General features: G+C 39.4%; 1 protein-coding gene across 1 annotated transcript in view; it reads right to left on the bottom strand.

Moving 5' to 3' along the window:
• LOC117410965 (protein eva-1 homolog A-like) overlaps positions 1-25,093 on the bottom strand; it is a 105,260-nt gene that overhangs the window by 57,249 nt on the left and 22,918 nt on the right. Inside the window, exon 2 of the mRNA XM_034017942.3 lies at positions 14,900-15,111. Coding sequence (XP_033873833.2) covers positions 14,900-15,111 — 212 coding nt within the window. The remainder of the gene's footprint in view (positions 1-14,899; positions 15,112-25,093) is intronic.

Below are 25,093 nucleotides of genomic sequence, written 5' to 3'. Positions count from 1 at the left end.
AGTACAATTTAGGTATAGACCCAAATACATGCAACGTCGGATTATATTATATATAGATTATATACAATATATGTATATATTGTAGAAAAGTCTGTAGTAATCATTTTTTTTAGCATTTATCTCTTACTATTCTCCCCCTCAAGTATACAGTGGTTACGGTCAGACTGCACATATTTCTTCCGAATGCTCATAGATTACAATAGGGAGGTGACTTATAATTAAAAGGGGCATTCAGTCTACTGGTTTTATCTTTTCCAAAAGGAAAACTGGAATGATAAGATCTTCTAAAACAATTGTATACAATAAAGCTCAGCTTAAGAGTAGCTACAATCTGAGAACACTGAATTCAAGTAGGCCTTGAATATAACATATACTTCTCTGAAGCAGTATGGTGTTAATTAGCTAACTAAATCAGGTCATGAATACATAAAAACAGCATGGCTCAATGCCCTTCGAATTGGCCTGACATTTTATTCTAATAAGTTGCTGAAGAGAGCATATTAAACTTGTTTAGGTTAAGTAACTGTTGCCATTTAACAAAAGGGAGCATTTCCTAGAATCATCATATGCACAGATAATAGTATCAAATCAAAAATGCTTCTTATTCAAATATTTTAAAAGTACTATTAGTAAATGTGTGCAGGAAGCATGAATGACACATGAACAATTTCTGACAGCCTATTAATCGTTTTCCCTGTTAACTCATTTGAAATCATACCCAACCATTTATTATTTCTTAGCGCCCTTAACCATACCCTTAATTCACATGAAGTGTCACCGATTTTGATCATCGTTTTTCTTTTTCAAATCCGACAACATCTGAATGATCTTAAAACTGGCAAGGCGTGAGGACATTTGAAACCTAACAAGAATTTATACTCATTAGGCTGACCCACCAGGGCCTTGTCAACATATTTGTGGAATTACACGCTGATGTGAAGTTGAATAAAAACGTGAAAGTGCCAAGAAGTGAAATGTGGTTAAACGACCCAGATTATATTGGACCCAAACCAACTTGTACAAATACAGACGTGCTCAAATTTGTTGGTACCCCTCCACAAAAAACGAAGAATGCACAATTTTCTCTGAAATAACTTGAAACTGACAAAAGTAATTGGCATCCACCATTGTTTATTCCATATTTAATAGAAATCAGGCTTTGCTTTTGATTTTTTATTCAACATAATATTGTAAATAATAAAACAAATGAAAATGGCATGGACAAAAATGATGGGACCGCTAACCTAATATTTTGTTGCACAACCTTTAGAGGCAATCACTGCAATCAAACGTTTTCTGTAGCTCTCAATGAGACTTCTGCACCTGTTAACAGGTAGTTTGGCCCACCTTCCTGAGCAAACTGCTCCAGCTGTCTCAGGTTTGATGGGTGCCTTCTCCAGACTGCAAGTTTCAGCTCTTTCCATAGATGTTCGATAGGATTCAGATCAGGACTCATAGAAGGCCACTTCAGAATAGTCCAATGTTTTGTTCTTATCCATTCTTCGGTGCTTTTAGTTGTGTGTTTTGGGTCATTATCCTGTTGGAGGACCCATGACCTGCGACTGAGACAGAGCTTTCTGACACTGGACAGTACGTTTCGCTCCAGAATGTCTTGATAGTCTTGAGATTTCATTGTGCCCTGCACAGATTCAAGGCACCCTGTGCCAGGTGCAGCAAAGCAGCCCCAAAACATAACCGAACCTCCTCCATGTTTCACTGTAGGTATGGTGTTCTTTTCTTTGAAAGCTTCATTTTTTCGTCTGTGAACATAGAGCTGATGTGACTTGCCAAAAAGCTCCAGTTTTGACTCATCTGTCCAAAGGACATTCTCCCAGAAGGATTGTGGCTTGTCAATATGCATTTTAGCAAATTCCAGTCTGGCTTTTTTATGTTTTTCTTTCAAAAGTGGAGTCCTCTTCAGTCTTCTTCCATGGAGCCCACTTTCGCTCAAAAAGCGATTGATGGTGCGATCAGAAACTGACGTACCTTTACCTTGGAGTTCAACTTGTATCTCTTTGGCAGTTATCCTTGGTTCTTTTTCTACCATTCGCACTATCCTTCTGTTCAATCTGGGGTCGATTTTCCTCTTGCGGCCGCGCCCAGGGAGGTTGGCTACAGTTCCATGGACCTTAAACTTCTTAATAATATTTGCAACTGTTGTCACAGGAACATCAAACTGCTTGGAGATGGTCTTGTAGCCTTTACCTTTACCATGCTTGTCTATTATTTTCTTTCTGATCTCCTCAGACAACTCTCTCCTTTGCTTTCTCTGGTCCATGTTCAGTGTGGTGCACACAATGATACCAAACAGCACAGTGACTACTTTTCTCCATTTAAATAGGCTGAATGACTGATTACAAGATTGGAGACATGTGTGATACTAATTAAAGAAACTAATTAGTTTGAAATATCACTATAATCCAATTATTTATTATCTTTTCTAAGGGGTACCAACAAATGTGTCCAGGCCATTTTAGAATATCTTTGTAGAATAAGCAATAATTCATCTCTTTTCACAGCTTCTTTGCTTTATTCTATGACATACCAAAGGCATGCAAGTATACATGATAAAATAGCTTTTAATTTCATCACTTTTCAGGAGGAATGAAGCATTATTTCAATGAGCTATAAGGGTACCAACAAATTTGAGCACGTCTGTATGTGTGTCTCAGTAAGGGATTTAACAAAACATAGAATACGCTCCATGATTATTTTCAAAGCCCCTCTATTCGTATTTTGTTATAAGGAAAATAGCTATCACTGAATTTCCTTTAAACAATTATTAATGTAAAACTTTGATTTAACATTGAACTAAGCTTAAAATGTGAGGTGTGGTAATAATCAGGCACTTTCGGGGCTCCCCTTAGAACTCTCTCTGCTTGGGGACTTCACCTTGTTGTAAACAATGTCCTCCATTAGATCCGCTCCTGCTGAATATCTGAACTGTCTCAGGTATGCCTCTCTCAGAATATAGACAAAATAACAAATGTAAGTGTTTAAAGTTGTTGAAAGTCGATATAACAAAGCCTAAGAACATAACATGATAACGAAAATAGCAATATTAAGACGTTTTGGTCAAACAGGAATTTATTTTATTTTTGTATGTTTTCTGCCTAAATTGAACTACTTCAACTCAAACACACAGGGTGTCTTTATATTTTATGAATATGTTATGTTATTTCAGAGTAGTAATATTACAATAATCTAATACTGGGAAAAGATGTAAAAATGTTGCCTTTTAAGAAATGTTTGAATTTATAACATTAATAACTATTGCAATGTTGAAAATTGTTTGCCTGTCTAGAGTTGTTTCCTTTTACATTTAAGATGCATGATGTTAAAAATATTTAGTTTGAACGTTTAGCTTTAATTAGAAAAGAGTTAAGTAATGGCTTTTAATAAAACTTAAAACGTGTGTGTGAGCTAGAGCTGCAGGATCAGAAATTAACTATGTACCAACTTGAGTGCAGCAGCAGTTTGTGATGCCTGCACTGTGGTCTGCTAAGATAACTGACAAGTTTGCTTTACTTTCCTGATATTTGTTTTTGTTACTATGTAATTGTACTACTAAATCTAACTAACTGATTTATAATTGTGGATGTTGTAATTTGGATGAATGCACAACATATTTTGTTTTACATTCAACTCCTGCTGAATTTGTGACCTCTTCTAGTTGGTAGTTCATGCAGTCATTTCCTTGATGTAAAGGTGGATCTACACTGGAAGCGAGCGAGGCGTACAAGCAAATTTTGTATCAACATCAAAAGCGAATATTTTAGCAGAAACTGTCACGTGACCCTGTCCTTATCCCTCTTGCTGTTCTCCCACCCAATCCCACACAAGACAGAGGCGGCCCATTCACAACACCACTCACGCAGCACACAGACTGCAGAACAAGCAAGCGAAGCCAACACACACCAAAGAAAGAGTGAAGTCGCCACACACCCAGGGGAGAGAGGTCCCGCTGACAGGAGGAAGAGGTAAAACACACACAATCACGCTCGCAGTAATACAACACAATACACACCCGCTGCCCACAAAACAGTACACAAACAACTATTTACATAATTTCCCCTTCTGGTCCAGCCTCTCCCACAGTCCCAACAGTCCATACTGCATTAGGTTACCAGGTAACATGGCATGGAGCAACCTCCACACCTCGCCCTCTCTCAACAGGAGTCCCCAAGGGTCAGTCTTGGGTCCTCTCCTGTTCTCTCTCTACACCCGCTCCCTGGGACCCCTCATCGCATCCTATGGTTTCTCATACCATTTCTATGCTGATGATGCTCAGATTTTCCTCTCCTTCCCCACCTCTAACTGCACCATCCCCTCCCATATCTCTACCTGTCTGTCTGCTATCTCCTTCTGGATGCACTCGTCTCACCTCAAACTCAACCTCTCTAAATCTGACCTCCTGTTCTTTCCCTCCTCCCCCTCCTCTGATCTCTCTATCTCCATTCCTCTGGAATCTACCACACTCTCTCCCTCCTCCTCAGTTAAGAACCTCGGAGTCACCCTGGACCCCTGCCTCTCTTATTCCCAGCACATCTCCACTCTGGCACGCACTTCCCGATTCTTCCTGAGCAACATACGAAGAATCCGACCCTTCCTCACCAACTACGCCACCCAGCTCCTGGTCCAGGCCCTGGTACTCTCCCGCCTAAACTACTGCAACTCCCTCCTGGCTGGCCTCCCTGCGTCCACCACCTGTCCACTCCAGCTCATCCAGAACTCCGCTGCTCGTCTTGTGTTCTCTCTGCCTTGCTTCTCCCACGCAACTCCACTGCCCCGCTCACTCCACTGGCTCCCGATCACCGCTCGCAACCAGTTCAAGACTCTTGTACTAGCCTACAGATGCCTTGACCAGACTGCACCCAGCTACCTCCAGACCCTTATCTCTCCCTACACCCCCACTCGACCTCCCCGCTCCTCCTGCACTAGGAGACTGGATCTACCTCCGCTACGCTCCCCTGCCTCCAGAGCCTGCTCCTTCTCCACCCTCGCCCCGCAGTGGTGGAATGACCTTCCTACAGATGTCAGGACTGCCCAGTCCCTGACCACCTTCCAGTGCTGCCTCAAGACTCACCTCTTCAGACAGCACCTGTAGAACTCCCCTTTTTTTCCCTCTGGACACTTAAATGCACTTTACTTGCTCTTATCTGTCCCCTATTTTACTGCATTTAATCCTGTACTTTAGAGTACTGTAATCTGTCAAGTGTTATTTAATCTGTAGTATTTTGTATTTAATTATATCCTGATGTAACTATCACTGACACTGTTATCTGCTCCGTTATTGAATCGTATTTTGTCATACTTGTACTTGCTCGAACCAAAGTGATTGTATTTCACTCCAGCATCACTTTGCATGGAATCTGAACAAGCCTTGGCTGTTCTGGATGAAGTTTGGAAGTGTACAGCTTAAAACTTTATAGGACCATTTTTCGAAATCTGGCTGTGAGTACGTTCGTATATCAGGTATTGGGACTGTCTTAAGACCACCTTGGTGATTTGTGGTTTGTAATGCTGATGTTTGAGTGACATATTCACGGCCAGTGCCATCGGTAAGCACAGCAAAGTCATTTTTACAGAGATTAGCAGTGTTTTCGTTTCCTCGTCTACAAAAGAAAAACTGTACTTGAACCATACTTTAAGAGCAAGTTAGTAGATGTTTTTTCACTCAGTTCTAGACGTATACAGTTCCTTCAGATCTGTTCTTGAAATCGGCTTTTTATGATTTACATAATTTAAGCCATGACAAGCTACATGTTTAGCTTGTAGGTTTGGTGTTTGTTTGCCTTCAGAATCTTTAGTGATATCAGTATTTTTATTCCAGGGGTGTTGCTGAAGGTAACGGTTAATCCAGTGCTCGAGTCCCCCCCAAAAAAGTGCCAGAACACACTATCATTTCAACAGCTAAAAGTTAACGTATTAATGAGTGTTCAAATGTTTACAAAAACAGCAATACATGTACATATATTGCACTCGAAAGGTTTATTTAAAAATGAGTATTTTTCTGATAGCCCCAATACTGTTTTAACTGTCTTATCTCTTCATAGTGTTCAATATTACATAACATGGCTAGGCAAAGGTCTGAATGTAGCTACCAACAATTACTAGGCACGAAACCCCAGACCCACAAGCAGATAAGAACTGGAAGCATATGTGGAAGCAAAATTACGGTCAGCACATACTAGGATAGAAACAAAAATGAGTGAAAGTTAAATACATTAATATTCTTTTTTTTTTTTACATTTGTTTTTGTAATTTCTATATATTGTGTATATAAATCAGTGGTCACGAACCAAAAATAAATATATTAACTAAATAAAAGGTCTTCATGAACTTACATAACAAACATGCACATACTGTACAGTGCTAAAGTGTACCTACTGTAACAGTTACATCCCTGCTGTTTTTATGTATTTATTGTTAATACAGTATTGTAGTACACAATACAATAATAGCAAAAACATTCGTTTCAACAGCACAAACCGGCACAAACGAATGACACAAGTTTGGTTCAATTCCGGCATTGTAGGGGGGGGGGTGAGTGACGTCACTCCCCTAAAAAAATAATCGTTAATATCTTAAAAACTATAGCAGCACAAACCAGTACAAACGTAGCACAAACAAATGAAATATGTTATCTAACAAGTACAACTTTAAATCCCTCTAACAAGCCTCCATCCTGATTATAATCTCGTTTTAAATCTCGCAAGCGGAGTCTCCAATAGAACTGTACGAATGTGCTGTCACTCAGTAGTTGAAGCGGGTTTAAAGTATTCAGCAGCACTGGGAAATGTATTTTATTATTTTTATAGTAGGTTTTACTTTTTAATGGGAAAAGGGTAAAGTCAACGTGAATAGATTAACCATTTCCACAGTTTTTACTGTGTTTTCCGGTGTTTATTGACTATCCACCGATTTCATTTTTTTGTATCGGAGATGTTTTATCGGTTAAAACCAAAAATCAGAGGCCCTACACATACAGTAGCTAAAACGTTTAGTTTCACCGCAGTACAGATTTTCTGTCCTACAGCAACAGTTTATATAAGACTGCAATTAACCTTCATTGAAATACAACTTTGGTCAATGTCAATAGAGTTGGAATTATTACAGTTGCTGGTTGTCAGGCTGAGTGAATGTCTACACGGCTTGAAAAATTTCACATCACCATGTGGCCAAACCAAAAAAAAAAGAGAAATGCTGTATGCTTACAACATGTATAGCCTAAAGAGTTTCATTATTCCAAATCAGTTCATATATATATATATATATATATATATATATATATATTTTAGCTCAAAGAGCCAGCTGCCCAACGTTTCGATATGTTGTACATATCTTTCTCAAGGGAGCCTGTGTTTGAATCCAAACATTGGAGGTATTTATAGGTTTTTGACGGCATGACAACTACTTGTTATTGTTTACATTCAAATTCATGATTTATTCTTACATGATGTAATGGTGTTCTATATATTGTGACATCATTTTTACTTCTATCTTTGAATCTGTATTAATTCTAATTAACACTACTTTATATAAACTTATATTTTTATTATATCATGCAATGCTGGCTTTGAGGATCAGTCTAGATTTGGCCCCCCCAGCGCATCAGCATGCACAACTTTTGAATGAATTTTGTTTATTTATTTAAATGTTATATATTTATTGAAGTTAATTAGTTCATTCTTTTCTGTTGAGTCCCGCTGGCATAATCGTGTTCAGTCTATTTATCCATTTACTTTCTTTTATTCTTCTATATGTCGCATTCTCTAATTTGAGCTGTTCTAATACTACAAACTTTACATCATTTATGTCATGTCCCTGACTGGTGAAGTGCCCTACTATTGGTTCATTCATTTTTTTATTTCTAATTAATGAAAGGTGGTTCTGAATTCTTTTATATAAAGTAGTTCCAGTCTCTCCAACATATTTGATTTCATCACATTTTTCACAGGCTATTCCATAAACAACATTGCTATTTTTACAGTAGGTATTAGTTTTTAGTGGATATGTGGTGTTCTTATGTTTAATTATATTTTTACGTTTGTCTATGTATTTACACACTTTACATCTACTAGTGCATATGTTTGTAGAACCTATTTTGTCAATTATTCTTTTATGTTTACTGTGAACTAAAATATCACCTAAATTAGCTTCTCTTTTGAATGCTACAACTGGGGCCTTAAGAAATACTTTTTTTAATTTTTCTGAATTATGTAGAATCCGCAAGTGTTTCCAAACTATCTTAGAAATATTGGGCAAAAGTTTAGAGTAAGTCATTATTAATGCGACTCTTTTGACCTTTTTATCTCTATTTTTATAATCTAGTAGATCATCTCTTTTTAGTTTATCCACTTTTCTTAACTCCGTCTCTATAATTCTTTCTTTGTATCCTCTTTTTTTAAGATTTGTTTTTAATACATTTCTTTGTTTTACATAGTCACTTTCTTTTGAGCATATTCTTCGTATTCTTATTCCTAGACCCTTTGGGATTGCCCTTTTAGTGTGTATCGGATGTGCAGAGGACATGTGTAAATACTGGTGCATGTCAGTAGGTTTACAGAAGAGGTCAGTCTCAATTGAACCTTCTTCAAGTTTTACTATGGTATCTAAAAATTCTATTTCTTTCCTTGTCCATCGAAGGTCCACCTTAATATTACTGTGTATTTCATTTGCCATTTTATGAAACTGGAAAAGAGATTCTTCTCCATGTGTCCAAACCCCAAAAATATCATCTACAAACCGAATGTATTCTAAAGGTTCTCTTTTTGATTTTCTAAGTAATTGTTCTTCCCATTTCCCCATGTATGTACTGGCAAAATGCATTCCTAATTTAGATCCTATTGCGGTACCATCGTTTTGTTTGTAATTCTTATCAACAAATGTAAAATAACTGTTTTCTAAAACTATGTTGATCATGTTCAGTACCTCTGCTGTAGGTATTGATTTATCTAGTCTATTATCTAGTGCTTTTTGACAAGCTTCTAAAATTTCTTTACGAGGGACACTTGGGTACAAGGATTTTACATCCATGCAAAATAAAATTGTATTCTCTGGAAGGTTGTGTTTTATTGATTCAAGTCTTTTTAAAAATTGTGTTGTATCCTTAACATAGCTTGGTAATTTCTCAACGTGCGACCTAAGTTGTTTTTCTGCTATTTCAGCTATTATGTGTGTTGGATTATCAATTGTACTGACTATCATTCGCATAGGGTGATTTTCTTTGTGCATTTTAGGATTTCCTCTTGCTAGGCCTGTTCTTGCATTATGTGGCTGCATGTATTTTTTTAATTCTTTTGATATAATGCCTTTATTGTATAGTCTCTCCGCAATTTCCTTAACCTCTTTTACCGATTTATTGATCTTATTGCTTTTAACTTCTTCATATGTATCTGTATTATTTAATTCACATTCTACAGATTTCATATAGTCATCTGTGTTCATTATCACTATTCCTGAGCCTTTATCTGCTGGTCTTATCATTATATCATCATCATTTAACAACTCAGTCATAGCTTGTTCTTCAATATTGGTTAAATTAAGTTTACATCTTTTCTTTAGTCCTACTATTATTTCTTGTTTAACTACTTCAATATACATATCTAACCATGTATGTCTTCCATCCGGAGGAGTCCATGTGCTTGTACTATTAACCTTAATCCCATGCTCATAATTACCCTCTGAATCTGAGATATTTTCATTGAAAAAATATTCTGCTAATCTCATGCGTCTAGTGGCCAGTTTATCTTTATCGATGTATCTTTTAGTCGGTATAAACTTAAGTTCTTTACTCAGTACCGCTTTTTGGGATGTGGTTAAAGTTTTACTTGGTAAATTGAATACTATGTCTTCTGTCTTATCTTTTGTGTATTTGGTACCATGTCTATTTTTGGGTCTCCTATCTTTCTGTTTTGAATTCTCTGTCCTATTCATGTTTAACTCTCTATTTTGCATTTTATTATTTACTTTAACCTGGTTTATTTTTACTGTTTTAGATTTATTTTGATTATCTTTCTTAATTATGCCACAGTATTTAGATTTTCTTCCGGTTTCATTGTCTTTAAATACAATAACTGAGAAATGGTTATTGTTGTATAAAAGATTAATTGGATCGTTCTTATTTTTAATATATTCTATTGTGCCTTCGTATATATACTGTATATATTGGAGCAACACATGATATTTGGTGTCTCTGGAAACGAGTGATGACTACTGAGGAATCCAACATTTGACCCTGAGAACTACTTCTAAAGCCTGGATTAGGAATGACAGCTGATGTGTTAATGCTGAACCAACAGTCTGAGCCCTCAGGCAAGCTGGCACTTGATAAATGTCAAAAGGTCTTGTAAAACTACAAGCATTCCATTATTCTTTCTCTTTGAACATGATTATGTTTTTGATTACTCTTAAAGTCCTTTTTTTATGTTTAGTAATAATACAAGTATTCATTTCATTTTTTTGGAGAAGTTGTTCCCAATTAGCTACATGTGTAAAGATGTGTGATTTGTGATTGTTGTTCCCAATTAGCTACATGTGTAAAGATGTGTGATTTGTGATTTGTGATGTGATTTCTGTTAAAAGCAACATCACCAGAACTAGATAAAAATTAAGTAAAGTTGGATAAAAAATGTTCTAAAAATCGCTGTGCTCGACAGTGACTTTCAGCACCATTCAACGATCAAGTAGAATAATAGACTTCTCATCTGCAAAGAAAGCATGGGGGACTAATGCAGACTAAAATGAAGGTGAGTGCTGTTTCATAGCGTTAAAACCAGACCCTTTTGAGGAGAAAACATACTAGGAAAGAAAGCTGAACTGAACAATGAGCAGATGGGCATCGCAAAACAGGTACTGCTTTTGTTTAGTTTTTTTTTTATAAATATACAATAAATACTGGTTCTGGTGTATCTAGATTGTATCCATTAATAAAAATATACAGTACTGTGCAAAAGTTTTAGGCAGATGTGAAAAAATGCTGTAAAGTAAGAATGCTTTCAAAAATAGACATGTTAATAGATTATATTTATCAATTAACTAAATGCAAAGTGAGTGAACAGAAAAAAAATCTAAATCAAATCCATATTTGGTGTGACCACCCTTTGCCTTCAAAACAGCATCAATTCTTCTAGGTACACTTGCACAAAGTCAGGGATTTTGTAGGCATATAGTCAGGTGTATGATTAAACAATTATACCAAACAGGTGCTAATGATCATCAATTCAATATGTAGGTTGAAACACAATCATTAACTGAAACAGAAACAGCTGTGTAGGAGGAATAAACCTGGGTGAGGAACAGCCAAACTCAGCTAACAAGGTGAGGTTGCTGAAGACAGTTTAATGTCAAAAGTCATACACCATGGCAAGACTGAGCACAGCAACAAGACACAAGGTAGTTATACTGCATCAGCAAGGTCTCTCCCAGGCAGAAATTTCAAGGCAGACAGGGGTTTCCAGATGTGCTGTCCAAGCTCTTTTGAAGAAGCACAAAGAAACGGGCAACGTTGAGGACCGTAGACGCAGTGGTCGGCCAAGGAAACTTACTGCAGCAGATGAAAGACACATCATGCTTACTTCCCTTCGCAATCGGAAGATGTCCAGCAGTGCCATCAGCTCAGAACTGGCAGAAAACAGTGGGACCCTGGTACACCCATCTACTGTCCGGAGAAGTCTGGTCAGAAGTGGTCTTCATGGAAGACTTGCGGCCAAAAAGCCATACCTCCGACGTGGAAACAAGGCCAAGCGACTCAACTATGCACGAAAACACAGGAACTGGGGTGCAGAAAAATGGCAGCAGGTGCTCTGGACTGATGAGTCAAAATTTGAAATATTTGGCTGTAGCAGAAGGCAGTTTGTTCGCCGAAGGGCTGGAGAGCGGTACACGAATGAGTGTCTGCAGGCAACAGTGAAGCATGGTGGAGGTTCCTTGCAAGTTTGGGGCTGCATTTCTGCAAATGGAGTTGGGGATTTGGTCAGAATGAATGGTCTCCTCAATGCTGAGAAGTACAGGCAGATACTTATCCATCATGCAATACAATCAGGGAGGCATCTGATTGGCCCCAAATTTATTCTGCAGCATGACAACGACCCCAAACATACAGCGAAAGTCATTAAGAACTATCTTCAGCGTAAAGAAGAACAAGGAGTCCTGGAAGTGATGGTATGGCCCCCACAGAGCCCTGATCTCAACATCATCGAGTTTGTCTGGGATTACATGAAGATAGAGAAGCAACTGTGGCTGCCTAAATCCACAGAAGAACTGTGGTTAGTTCTCCAAGATGTTTGGGCCAACCTACCTGCCGAGTTCCTTCAAAAACTGTGTTCAAGTGTACCTAGAAGAATTGATGCTGTTTTGAAGGCAAAGGGTGGTCACACCAAATATTGATTTGATGTAGATTTTTCTTCTGTTCACTCACTTTGCATTTTGTTAATTGATAAATATAAACTATTAACATGTCTATTTTTAAAAGCATTCTTACTTCACAACATTTTTTCACACCTGCCTAAAACTTTTTGCACAGTACTGTACATCACACAAAAAACATCAGAGAGGTTTTCACTGAAGGTCTGCTGGGAGCTTGGGATATTAGCCAAATCGTATGACAAACCACAATTATTATGCACTTCACTGATTGCCTCAAGAACCACAACTAGATTTCTTAAACCTGGCCATCATACAGTTTACAGGATTCCTCAAATTTAATTATTCATAGTTCCTCACAGTTTCAGAAAGGAATAACACAGGGGCTCCTGAGTGGCGCATCCAGTAAAAGCACTCGCCAGAGTGCAGGATGCGCTGTATAGCCTGGACGTCGCCGGTTCGAGTCCAGGCTATTCCACAGCCGACCGTGGACGGGAGCTCCCAGGGGGCGGCGCTCAATTGGCCGAGCGTCATCCGGGGGGAGGGAGGGTTAGGTCGGCCAGTGTGTCCTCGGCTCACTGCGCACCAGCGACCCCTGTAGTCTGGCCGGGCGCCTGCAGGCTTGCCTGTAAGCTGCCCAGAGCTGCGTTGTCCTCTGACGCTGTAGCTCTGAGGCGGCTGCACAGTGAGTCTGCAGAGTGTAAAGAAGTGGGCGGCTGGCGGCACACGCTTCGGAGGACAACGTGTGTTCATCTTCGCCCCTCCCGAGTCAGCGAAGGGGTGGTAGCGGTGAGCTGAGCCTAAAAATAATTGGGCATTTCAAATTGGGGAGAAAATAATAAAACTAATTGGCAATGACTAAATTTAAAAAAAAAAAAAAAAAAAAGGAATAACACATTTTTACAGTTCAACTATGGCTCTTTGTTTTCAGTTTTTATTTTTGATCACATGATGTATCTTTTTTTTTTTGAGCACTTGGAAAAGTGATGATTGTGAAACAAGTTCACTTTAGTTTGTTCTCCCATAACTTGATTTAGAGTAGAACCCCTTTCACACTGGCACTCCTACCTGCGTCCTGGCTAACCGGGTCACAATCCTGTGCAGTGTGAAACCACGTACCCGGGTCCCAGTACCCACCTCAAGATGTGGGTTGACACGCTTTGACCCGGTTTGAGCGAGACAAAATGCTTGATGGCCGTTTGTGAGCCGACACAATAACAAACAGCCACGCCTACCTGAAAGTTTCACTTCCCACGTCTCAGTTGGCTCCCCTCTCTGGCTCCCTCAGCAGCACCTCCGGTGGCTGCTGAGCATCACCAGCAGGCTTGCCCTTGTCCCCTCCCAAAAAATTTCAGGGGTTCGGGGCATCAGCTCTTTCCCCTGGGGTCCTCCCCCCTGGAATCACGATCTCCTCCTGATGTCCCGCCTTGCCTCAGCGAAACGCAATATGTAATATGTAACAGGGTACTTGTTTGCGGGTGCGTGTTTTCACTGTTGAGTGACAGGCAGGAGATCGAGACAGAGGTTGAAGTTGACACGCCCCACAGGCACGCAGGTTTATTTACACACACACACACACACACACACACACACACACAAACACACAGTGAGAACAGCTCATGTGATACTACCAACAGTGGTAGCTCACTGAGGACATATGGCCAGCGTACAAAAAAGCAAAATAAACACAATACAAAAAACTATAAAATAAAAGGTGCCGCAAAAACAGCGTGCACTACTCCCTAATGCATGGAGGTCCTGCTTGCTCACCTCTGTATACTTTATAGGGATCTACCGTCCCCGAACTAATCTTTATGTATCAACACAAAACCCGACTCCGGCCGTCTGGGGTTTTGGCTTCTTCTTTTGGCTCCGATCCCGGTTCACCATCATGGCGAATGGAGGATTTCAGCAACGGATTTCGGTCTCTATGTTCGGGTAGCGTGGACGACCTTCAGCCCGTTGTCCTTGGCTGTGCAGCAGCCCTGAGTTGAGCAAACAGGACCTCTTTATACCTGATGTTGTGCTGGAACACACCTACCTGCTGATTATCCATAGCTGGCAATCGCACACAGCAGGCAGGCTCTCCCAGGAGCAGCAGGTACTTAATTAATCATTTACAATAGTTACACACATTTACGCAATACTATTTACAATATATACACAAAACCCACTCTTCATGTGCAGGGCTCTTGCCCTGCTACACCGGGGCATTGATACGCATATTGTTTACTTGTGTCTGTCACAGGTCAACCCTGCTTTATCAAAAGCAGTGTGAAATTGCTTCTCTGACCCGCATGACACCAGGTCCTACCCGGGTAGTTTAAGAAACAGAGTCGGCTCAATATAACTTTAAAGGGACATCACGTGACCAAAAAACAAAAACCGAAAATGATGAGCCCTAAGTATAATCCAATTTTAGCCAACTGGATTGTGGGTTACAATATAACGGTTTATTAAGCAATACTATTCTATAGAGGTGCTTAGGGATATACATTTTGTACTCTAAAAGGACAGCTTTGATAGCACTTACCTGAAGTGAGGTAACAGTTGAACAGGATGTGTCTTCCTTGAATAACTTGGTGTTGGAATGTGGGTAGAGGGGCGGGCACATTTGATGGCTTGGCATCCTGCCATAAAAGGAAGCCTGGATGCTGATGGTAGTCCGGTGAGGGCACCGCACAGAGATGTACTCCCCATCACAAGCATGCCCTGTGTAATTCCTCAACACTTTGGACAGGTAACCTGCCACAAAACATGGAGGGGAAATTAGAATTATACTGTTTGTCTTACCACATTCATCAGCAGATATTTCTGTGTTTATTTATTTAGGAACATCCATTGTTTAAGACATGCAACGAAAGCATACAAAATTGTAGTTTTAACTGCTTGACTGCATGATAGGATTTCCAAACCCTTCCAGCTGCTTCCTGTAGCATTTATAAGGTTGTTCTGCTGCAAGTAGTAGTGGGTCTGTGATGTTTTGGCTCACAGAATGAAAAAGAAGCAAACATGACCCAAGCAGGTTTCAAGATTAGGGAGTTTGTAATGCACTGCACCTGAAACTAACTTTTTGCAAATGTAAACAAACTGACAAAGTAGACTTTATGTTGAGACTGAACACAAAGAAGGCACAATGAACAATGGAATTAGTAGTAATTAAAAGTTTATATATTGGCATAAAAATAAAAACAGAACTGCACCTTTGAATACAGCACTTGGGTCATTCTCGTACATCAATTGTCCCCACCTGACCCTCTCAGATTCTTTTGATATCTCATATGAATGTACCTGGGAGTGGCTTATAATGGGATGTGACCGTAACAGATGAAAAGGAACACTTAAAAAGGACCATGTTTAAAACTACTGAGGTGATAACTACAATGATTCAGGAGTTCTGACAAGAACAAGATGGCACTTTTTTCTTGAAAAAGTATCAAGAAGATATCCTGAATGCTTTGACATGACCTCAAACGTGACCCCTTTTCAGTGCTTATTTTCGTCCGTCACAGGCAGCCCCCCATTATAGGCTCCTAACTTCAAAAATAATGAGAGTTGAGAGCAAATATTTTGGGATTCTTCCTAAAATGCTTCCAGATACATCCGTATGACATATCAAAAGAATCTAAGACAGTGAGGTGGGGAAGAGCCACAAATTCAGTCCATTTAGTGTGGAATGACCCACTTGTAAAGTAAAAATGTACAGCACGCATCAGCATTTCATATGTACTGTAACAACTGCTTGACGTGCTAAAATGTAACCATGGTGGTTCAATCAGAATGCGTACGGTGATCGTCACAGCAAACTATTTTGAGCTATACAATAAGCATACAAAGATTGTGATACCAGAACCTTAAGATTAACATTATATTCCTACATTTTTACAGCTGCTGCTGCTAGAATCTAATTAGTAATAGTGAATAAGCATGGATCAAAGTAGCCCACTGATTATGAATGGGACCCATGCTAAACTTGTGGATAAACCATTAACTTTAGTTTAAGAACATGGTCACACAAATCAACTATTCACTGTCACACTCCAGCTTGACTTTTTTTGTGAGCTGTCACCACTGACATCAGTTTAAAATTTTTAAACCTTAAGAATTGTCCTGGAATTTGAACTGAATAAAACAAACAAACAAAAAAACAACATTCTTAACAGGAATGGAACAGACTTATGGCTTCAAAGCCAAGAGGGAAGTTGAGCAGACCAAGAAAAACAAAATATTACCACTAATGGCTGAGCTATTTTAAACTGCTGTGAGTCCAGGAAAAGCTTGCCCCTTTTAAATTAGGATCCGAGTTTATCCCAGCAGAGCATGTTTTGAAATCAGTGCCCACCTTTGTTGACACAATGAAAGGTATATTTCTGTGCAATCTCTTATCTGTTTATTAAGGGCTCCTACACAGTAATCAATGCCATCTCCAAAATTATCTATTAATTGGAGGAATGTCTCCATTAACTCTTTTGGAGGCCTCCATTTTGATAAATGCTACTATTACATAGCAAAGTAATGACAGCATGACTCATGCCCTGTAATCCATGAGGCACTAACATAAGCTAGCTTGAGTTATTTCCACTTTATTTTAATAACCAAGTTCATCTACAAATATGATTCTTTGTGAGCACCTCTGCTGTCAGATTGATAGTGACTAAAGAAGGCCACATACACTTCAAAGGCAAGAGTTTACGAAGAAAAATAAGCATCTCATGTGACTGATCTCAGGAGTTTCTAATTTGTTTAGGCATGTCAGGCTGACAGGCCCAAACTGTTGACCGGTAAAAGGAAGTTTGTAGGTTTTCAAATACTCAAGCACTGCCAACCAGAAAAGACCTGCAGTGCCCCTTAAGAAGCTTTACCATAGTACTGTACATTTGTTCAGTAGTTTAACATGCTTTTACTACTGTGCTTAACTATAGCTTACAATGTGTATGTACTTCACTCTATCATGTTTACTTGTGCTTTAGCATGCTTTGATATGCTTTTACCATGGTTTACCAAAGTAAACATTTATAATTGGGAAATTAATCCAGCAGCATAAATTACACAAAAACAACTCGTGCCAAGCTTACAGGCTTCGATTTCTAACTTATGTCTGGTGAGCTATTAGGATGTACCCAACCACCAAAATGTTTCTTGGTTGGCCCTTCCATTACTACAGGCCTAGACATGGGCTGTATTTAAATCATTTTCTCCTTGAGCAATTTCCAACATTTTATCAGTAAGCCCAGCTCCTTTTTCAGTACCGAAAAACACTCCGAGAATATTTAAAATGAGCATTTGTGATTTCAACAGGATAATGCATGACTATTTCAAGGCGCAGACCACACTGAAAAATAATTGAGTTCAGCAAAACGACGGCATCTAAAAGCAAAGATCAGTGTAATGATCCACTGGACCATAAGGTATCTACTGTACCTCCTGAATACCTCCTGACTTGTCAGACCACTTGTGGCAAGTGGCTTGAGGCTAGGACTCACAGGGGTCCTCGGAGGGGATTCAGTTCTAGCCAGTTTAATTTATCAAACAGGATATATGCAATTTGGTGATATTGTCACAAGACTTGCATCCCGTGGGTATTAATTAAAGCTCTGATGAACAGAGAGAAGTTTTACAGTCCCATGGGAGATATTGTACAGCATACACAACCTACTCCTGAGATGAATGGTGAGAGCTGTCAAGTCTTATGATAAAGAGCTTTGCCCAAGTCCAATTAGTCCCCGGTTGGGTTTTGAAAGCAAACACCTTTGGGCTGCTGTAAGTTAATGAACATACAATGTCAAGGAACCTGGTTACATATTCCTGTCACACACTAAGCTCTGGTTGTCGTGATGGGTTTACTTTAGCTCACTGAGTAGATTAGAAGACTGATGGGACGAAACATGAAATACACATTAACAAATGAAAATAAGACCTAAAAAAGCAGGTTCCAGGGACATAGATATAGTCTACCTATGACACTGTTTTAGGGTTTAGGTTATGTTAAAACTGCATTTGTGTGATGAGCACCATTGCATTATTTATTTTAGTCCTTTTTCTTTACAAGTATGTTGCTTTAAGTACAAAGTAGCAATAGGATCCACTCTCTGTGCTTTTCCTATCCATCAGATACACATCGACATGGTGTCAGTTCAGTCCACTATTGACATTGTCAAGTAACACGAATAATGCAGGGGTGGGAGTGTTCCATCTATAGTCGATTTTCTGTCTTAAATATTTTGGGAACTGCGAAAAATGAGTGTGTGTTTGGAATGTGTACTGTAGCAATGGCGGGCGTTGGCGAGCCGAGTGCTGATTTCGTAAGCAAAAATGAAAAGTTGTTTTCAGCTCCTTGCAATTTACCATGAAAAATATGCATTTTATTTTCCTTCCAGTATTACACTATAAAGTCATACTTTTGTCAGAGCCATGTGTTGTGTCAGGTAGGACGCAAGACTCTTGTACTTATAAACGTTGTTGTTTATTAAATGTAAAAACAAACACTCAGTAACAGGTAGCTTTATATTAGACTGCCTGACTCTGTGTTCCTAGCCCACGCTGTCTTCACAGGACCAACAGCAGTCCCCCGCTTTACACAGTCCCCCTTTACGTCACCCCTGTAGCATCGAACATGCAAAACTCTAAACATAACATCCCCCCAACCCCCCTTTTTAAACACAATTAGTCAGTCACATAGTCCTTCATCCATGTAGGCTGTTATTTGGCCCTCTGAGGTCACTGAACAACTTGAGGAGCCCTGGGAGGTGCAGGTGGGGCTACAGGCCTGTTGTCAATCACAGCTGGGGGCTGCCAGGAAAGAAGTGAAGGAGTGCTCCCCCCTCCTTGTGCTTCTGTTTACAATTAGACATGTGTAATCATTGAAAAGAAATATGGGCATTATGGGCAGTATTATGAGTATTATGGGCAATTCTAAAGAGTTTCTTGCATTCATCTATTATTTTTAGGGATTGGCGACACTGGCAGCACGTGATCCAGCAACACATGTAGCTGTTTTGAGATTTTTGTTTTGGTTTTGCCTCGCTCTTATGTACACATGTAAATAGTTTACTGATGAAATCACCAAGTGCATGTCGGGAATCAAAAGCAGCATGGTACTGGAGGAGAGAGATTTATTACGGGATGTTTGTGTGAAAAAATGTAATAGTTATAAATATATATATATATATATATAATCTAATTTGTATTTTACTGCAGTGTCTTGCTGTGTGAATCAATACACAGGGTTCGCCTGTGTTGCTTGGGGCAGCAGTGTGGAGCAGTGGTTAGGGCTCTGGACTCTTGACCGGAGGGTCGTGGGTTCAGTCCCAGGTGGGGGACATTGCTGCTGTACCCTTGAGCAAGGTACTTTACCTCGATTGCTCCAGTAAAAACCCATCTGTATAAATGGGTAACTGAATGTAAAAATAATGTTATATTTTGTAACAATTGTAAGTCGTCCTGGATAAGGGCATCTGCTAATAAATACATAATAAGAAAAAGAAGAAGAAGAAGAAGAAGAAGAAGAAGAAGAAGAAGAAGAAGAATACTGCTGTACCACAGGAGTGGATACCATTTGCGCTTTACTTGTGTTACTGTTCTCTCTGGCTGCTACGAATCTGATCAGATTATGATATTTGTGTGTAATATTATCAGTATTACTGTATTGATCTCCGCTGCTTTCTCCGCAGTGAATCATAGCCAGGCGTGGATTGTGCAGCTGCTTTATTATATTTATTTATTTTCTCTCTCCCAGAATAAACCTCTGGTTCAAAAATTCTGAGGGTTCAGTGGCTGATACGAGCCTAAAAAACTAAACATTACGCAACGCAGAGCTTCATTGCAAGACCAGAGACCATCAGCGCAGGTCTGGATATTCTCGCTGTATATGTACACTGTATCCTAGTGCTGTTTTGGAACTACTGATCAGTCAGTTTAGGAAAGCTGTGGAATGCAACTGCAAGTCGTCGGCGTTGTTCCGATTTGCTTAATTAATACCCTGATGTTGAGGTTGCCTTGCTTCTATGGTTTAAATTCCCTGGTCAGAATGTGCCTGTGTCTGGAACCATTCTAAGACACAAACCTAAGAAATCTGCACAGCAGCTGGGACATGCAGATTTGAAATGCAGTTCAGGGTGGCTTGAACGGTGTATAAGTACAGTATTCTGCAATATGCTGCAATGTATGTTTCCTCAACTTGGTAAAAAGATTTCTTTTTTTTTTTTGCTAGTCCCCTGAAATTTGTACTACTGACAGTTGACTCTCTCTCTCTCTCATTATATATATGTGCACTGCTGCCATATATATATAATGTACACTGAGTGTACAAAACATTAGGAACACCTTCCTAATATTGAGTTGCACCCCCTTTTGCCATCAGAACAGCCTCAATTTGTTGGGCTTGGACTCTACAGGGTGTCGAAAGCGTTCCACAGGGATGCTGGCCCATGTTGACTCCAATACTTCCCACAGTTGTGTCAAGTTGGCTGGTAGTGGATCTCTACTCCGAATAGCTCGTTCCATCTCATCCCACAGATGCTCAATTGGATTGAGATCTGGTGACTGGGTAGGCCACTGCTGTAAGCTGAATTCACTGTCATGTTCATGGAACCATTCCTGGACAATCCTAGCCTTGTGGCATGGGGCATTATCCTGCTGAAAAAATCCATTAGCAGATGGATACACTGCTGCCATGAAGGGATGCACCTGATTGGCAATGATGTTCAGATATCCTGTGGCATTCAAATGTTGCTCCACTTTTATCAAGGGGCCCAATGTGTGCCATGAAAACACATCCCACACCATCACACCACCACCACCAGCCTGCGATGTTGACACGCGGCATGATGGATGCATGTACTCATGTGGTTTTCTCCATACCCTAGTCCTCCCATCAGCGTGGAACAGCAGGAATCGGGATTCATCAGACCTGGCAATGTTTTTCCAATCCTCCAGTGTCCAGTGTTTTCATTCCTTAGCCCACTGCAAACGCAGTTTCTTGTATTTTGCTGAAAGAAGTCAGCTGCCATACCCCATTCGTGTCAAGGTACGACGAGTTGTGCATTCTTTTATGGGTCTTTCGGCACCAATGTTGTACTGGACTGTCAGTTGACTAACTGTAGCCCGTCTGTTGCTCTGCACAATTCGTGTCAGCCTCCTTTGGCCTCTTTCATCAATGAGCCGTTTTCGACCACTGGCCTGCCGTTGGCTGGATGTCCTTTGGGTGGTGGACCATCCTTGATACACACGGGAAACTGTTGAGCGTGAAAAACCCAGCAGCGTTGCAGTTCTTGACAAACTCAAACCGGCGCACCTGGCACCTACTACCATACCCCGTTCAAAGGCACTTAAATCTTTTGTCTTGCCCATTTACCCACTGAATGGCACACATACAGTACACAATCCATGTCTCAATTGTGTCAAGGCTTAAAAATCCTTCTTTAACCTGTCTCCCCTTCATCTACACTGATTGAAGTGGATTTAACAGGTTACATCAATAAGGGATCATAGCTTTCACCTGGATTCACCTCGTCAGTCTATTTCATGAAAAGAGCAGGTGTTCCTAATGTTTTGTACACTCAGAGTATGTAACTGTTACAAAACTAAAACAAATATATTAATATATTAGATCCGCTTGCAAAAAAAATAAAAATAAATAAATATGAAATTGTAAACTATTTCAACAGTTAAAAATCCTATGGTATTATAAACTTATTTCAAGAAATTCTACGTCCCTTCAATAGTAAAGCCACCCTTGCTATTGGCAGATTGTCGGCCTCTTATTAATGGCCTTAATAGCACTGTATTTAAATAAACACCTTTTTTTTCCTGGCAGCTAGTAAACAGAATCAAGTGTGATGCCATGGACAGCATGAAGATGGAATCTGTCCAGATGAAAGAGGAGTTCCCTGAACTTGAACTTGTCCCCATTAGAGAGTTAATGGATTCCCTCCCCATTAAACAGGAGTTCTGTGAGATGCAATGTGACAGCATTAAACCAGAGGTCTCTGAGATTAAAGCTGAGCACAATGAATTGGAGATCCACCAGACAGAACAACCCCTTCCTGTCAAACAAGAAGAGGTGCTGGAAATTATCCATATTAAATGGGAGCTCCCTAAAGTAGAGTTTGATCTCATGGTACCAGGGAAGGAAGAATCCGAAGACTTTAAACCAAACATCCCTGTGCTGGAGCCTGTACGCCTGCGGGAGTGTAGCGTGGTGCTGGAGACAATCCTTTTCCAACAGCACACAAGGAGGTTGAAAAGAAGACGGGCAGTCCTATTCAGAATGCAGTCTAGCAAGTGAGTGACTCCCAGTAGCTAATGTCCACTACTGGTGAACTTAGAGTTATACTTATACTAGTCTGTACATTGACCTAGTGAATCAGTGGCATATATTATGTTACAATTTACTAATAATTTGAAAGTATCTGAAAATACATCCAAGGTTAGCTCAAAGATATTTTATTTAATAGAATATCTTTGGTTAGCAATAGCTGAGAAAACGCAGTGAAAACGAGCAGCCATATTTAGCTGGAAACAAGGTATTCTCAGCACAGTAATAAGCTTTTAGTTTTGGTTTGAAGGCAGCAGCAGCATAGCCTTGTATTTGTTTCACAGATGCCTTTATGCACGGTGACTTAGAGGTAACAAGTTATTACAATAAGCTAAGAAACAAGCAATACAGGTTTTTTGTTTGGGTGCTTTTTTTTAGTTTCTGTTTGCACTTTGTTTTGTAAAATGAAATGGTTTGTGAAATTATTGTGCACAGTGTGTTTGCTTCTGTAGGTTGTATACGCATATTTGCTTTGTATTTGTAGTGTGTAGGCTACATGCAACAACTGTTAAGATATAAACTGCTAAAAATGTTCGCCTTGCTTCACTCAGCACCAAACATTCTCAGTCTTGGCTACTTTGCTCTGCTCCCAGTCCTGATAATCTATTGAAACTGTATCTGCAGGTTAGCAACAAATGTCCACAAACAAGACAGCCATAGATAAGAAGAAGGAAGATGTTATCCTAAGTGGGACCTGTGTTACACCTACAGAACAATTCAGCATCTGTAGTTCCACTCGAGTTTAATGGCTATCCTCACAACAAATGGACTGTGTGGTTTAAGACTGGCTATTCTTCAAAACTAGTATCAGTTGCCATGATTGCAGCTCTTGTCCCCTTCTGTGCAGCAACAAATCCCCACCACAAGCAAAAGCAGATATTTCAGAGCAGTGTTTATTAAAGACAATAACTTTGGTTTAACCACAAACCCAACCCCTGTGATACACTACTGACAGGTAATAGAGAATTCATTTTTTAGTTAACTACTATTTTACTACCTTTCCATAAGATGGAAGACTCCCCACTCCTGGTATCTAGATTTAAAAACATACAGATACATGATTGTGTTATTATTACTAGCTTTATAAGAATGAGGAAGTGAAGTGGAATTACAGCATATGTCCAAAGTGTTAATTCAGGTCTTTAATTAAGGCTGTGTTCACACTGGGTCCGTTTAGAGGGTTTGGTCCACACTCGGTACAGTTCGGTATGTTTGGTGTGAAGTGTGAACAACAAAGTCCGCCTGGGAAACGAACCGTACCGAGTCCACCTGAAGAGGTGGTCTCAGTCCGTTTGGAAAACACACCAAGTCTTTCACTTGCTAAACGTCAATGTGAACAACTGCTGGACTCTGTCCTTTTGCACATAGGAAACAAACTATACAAGGTAACCTGACTAGGAAGTAAACATTTTTCATGTGGTTTAGTTCATATTCTGAGGAAACAAATAGAGCAATAACAATAAAATTGTAAATAGTTTTTTTTTTTTTTAAATTTAAGTACAAAACTGCATCAGTGTGCTCTAATAGCAGAGTAATGTTTAGTTTTTAAACTATTACTGTGGTACACTGTTATTTTAATGGCTTCAGAGTTGCTATAGCTCATTGAATTGGAGAAAAAAAAACTCCCAGTTTTTCACTGTGGAAATCTGGACAGTGGAAATTTCGTCAGACACCAAAATCCAAGCCGAACTGGACAAAACTAAAAAAAACAATCAAATATAGTCTTTTCTTAAATTACTTTGTTTAATGGTCGACAGTAGGAGAACTGTGCAGAACTGCGTGAATTGCATTATTCTCCTACTGTAGGCATTGAAGACATAAATTAGCGCTGTGCTCCCCCAGTGCTTTCTTCTACAGCAATATGTAATACTCTAAAACATGCTATATTAAAAACCAGAGCTGCCATCTTTCAATATGCCTTGCAGGATATTGTAAACATCTGGTTCACACACCATATAAACGAGCCAAGTGCACTTGCACACTGCATTGTGAACACAAACAGACTCGCTCCTGAAAAAATGGAAAAGGCCAAAAAAACGAACTTTAGTTCACATCCAAACAAACTCGGTCCCTTTGCTTGCAGATAAGTGTGAACAGCAAGCACGTTGATACATTGTTTCAAACTAAACGAACCAGACTGAGTCCGTTTGAAACTGACCCAGTGTGAATGCAGCCTAACTTCTATTTTTAAAAGAATTTAATTCACAAAACTAGAACCAAACAACTAATTAATATAATCCAAGGTCTCTTAAATACTTCTGTTTTCATTTGTAACATTAACGTGGAATTCTCATTTTAAAAATATTAGTTAACTAAGGACTTGCACAATCATGGTAAAAATATGTCCCATGGTCACTTTACAGATGATGGTTTTTTCAATTTATTTTTTTAGAACAGCAAACATTAAATTGA

The sequence above is a fragment of the Acipenser ruthenus genome, chromosome 6 (genome assembly GCF_902713425.1).
Source record: "Acipenser ruthenus chromosome 6, fAciRut3.2 maternal haplotype, whole genome shotgun sequence".
Classification (NCBI taxonomy): Eukaryota; Metazoa; Chordata; class Actinopteri; order Acipenseriformes; family Acipenseridae; genus Acipenser; species Acipenser ruthenus.
This window is presented reverse-complemented; position numbering and strand designations above follow the sequence as displayed.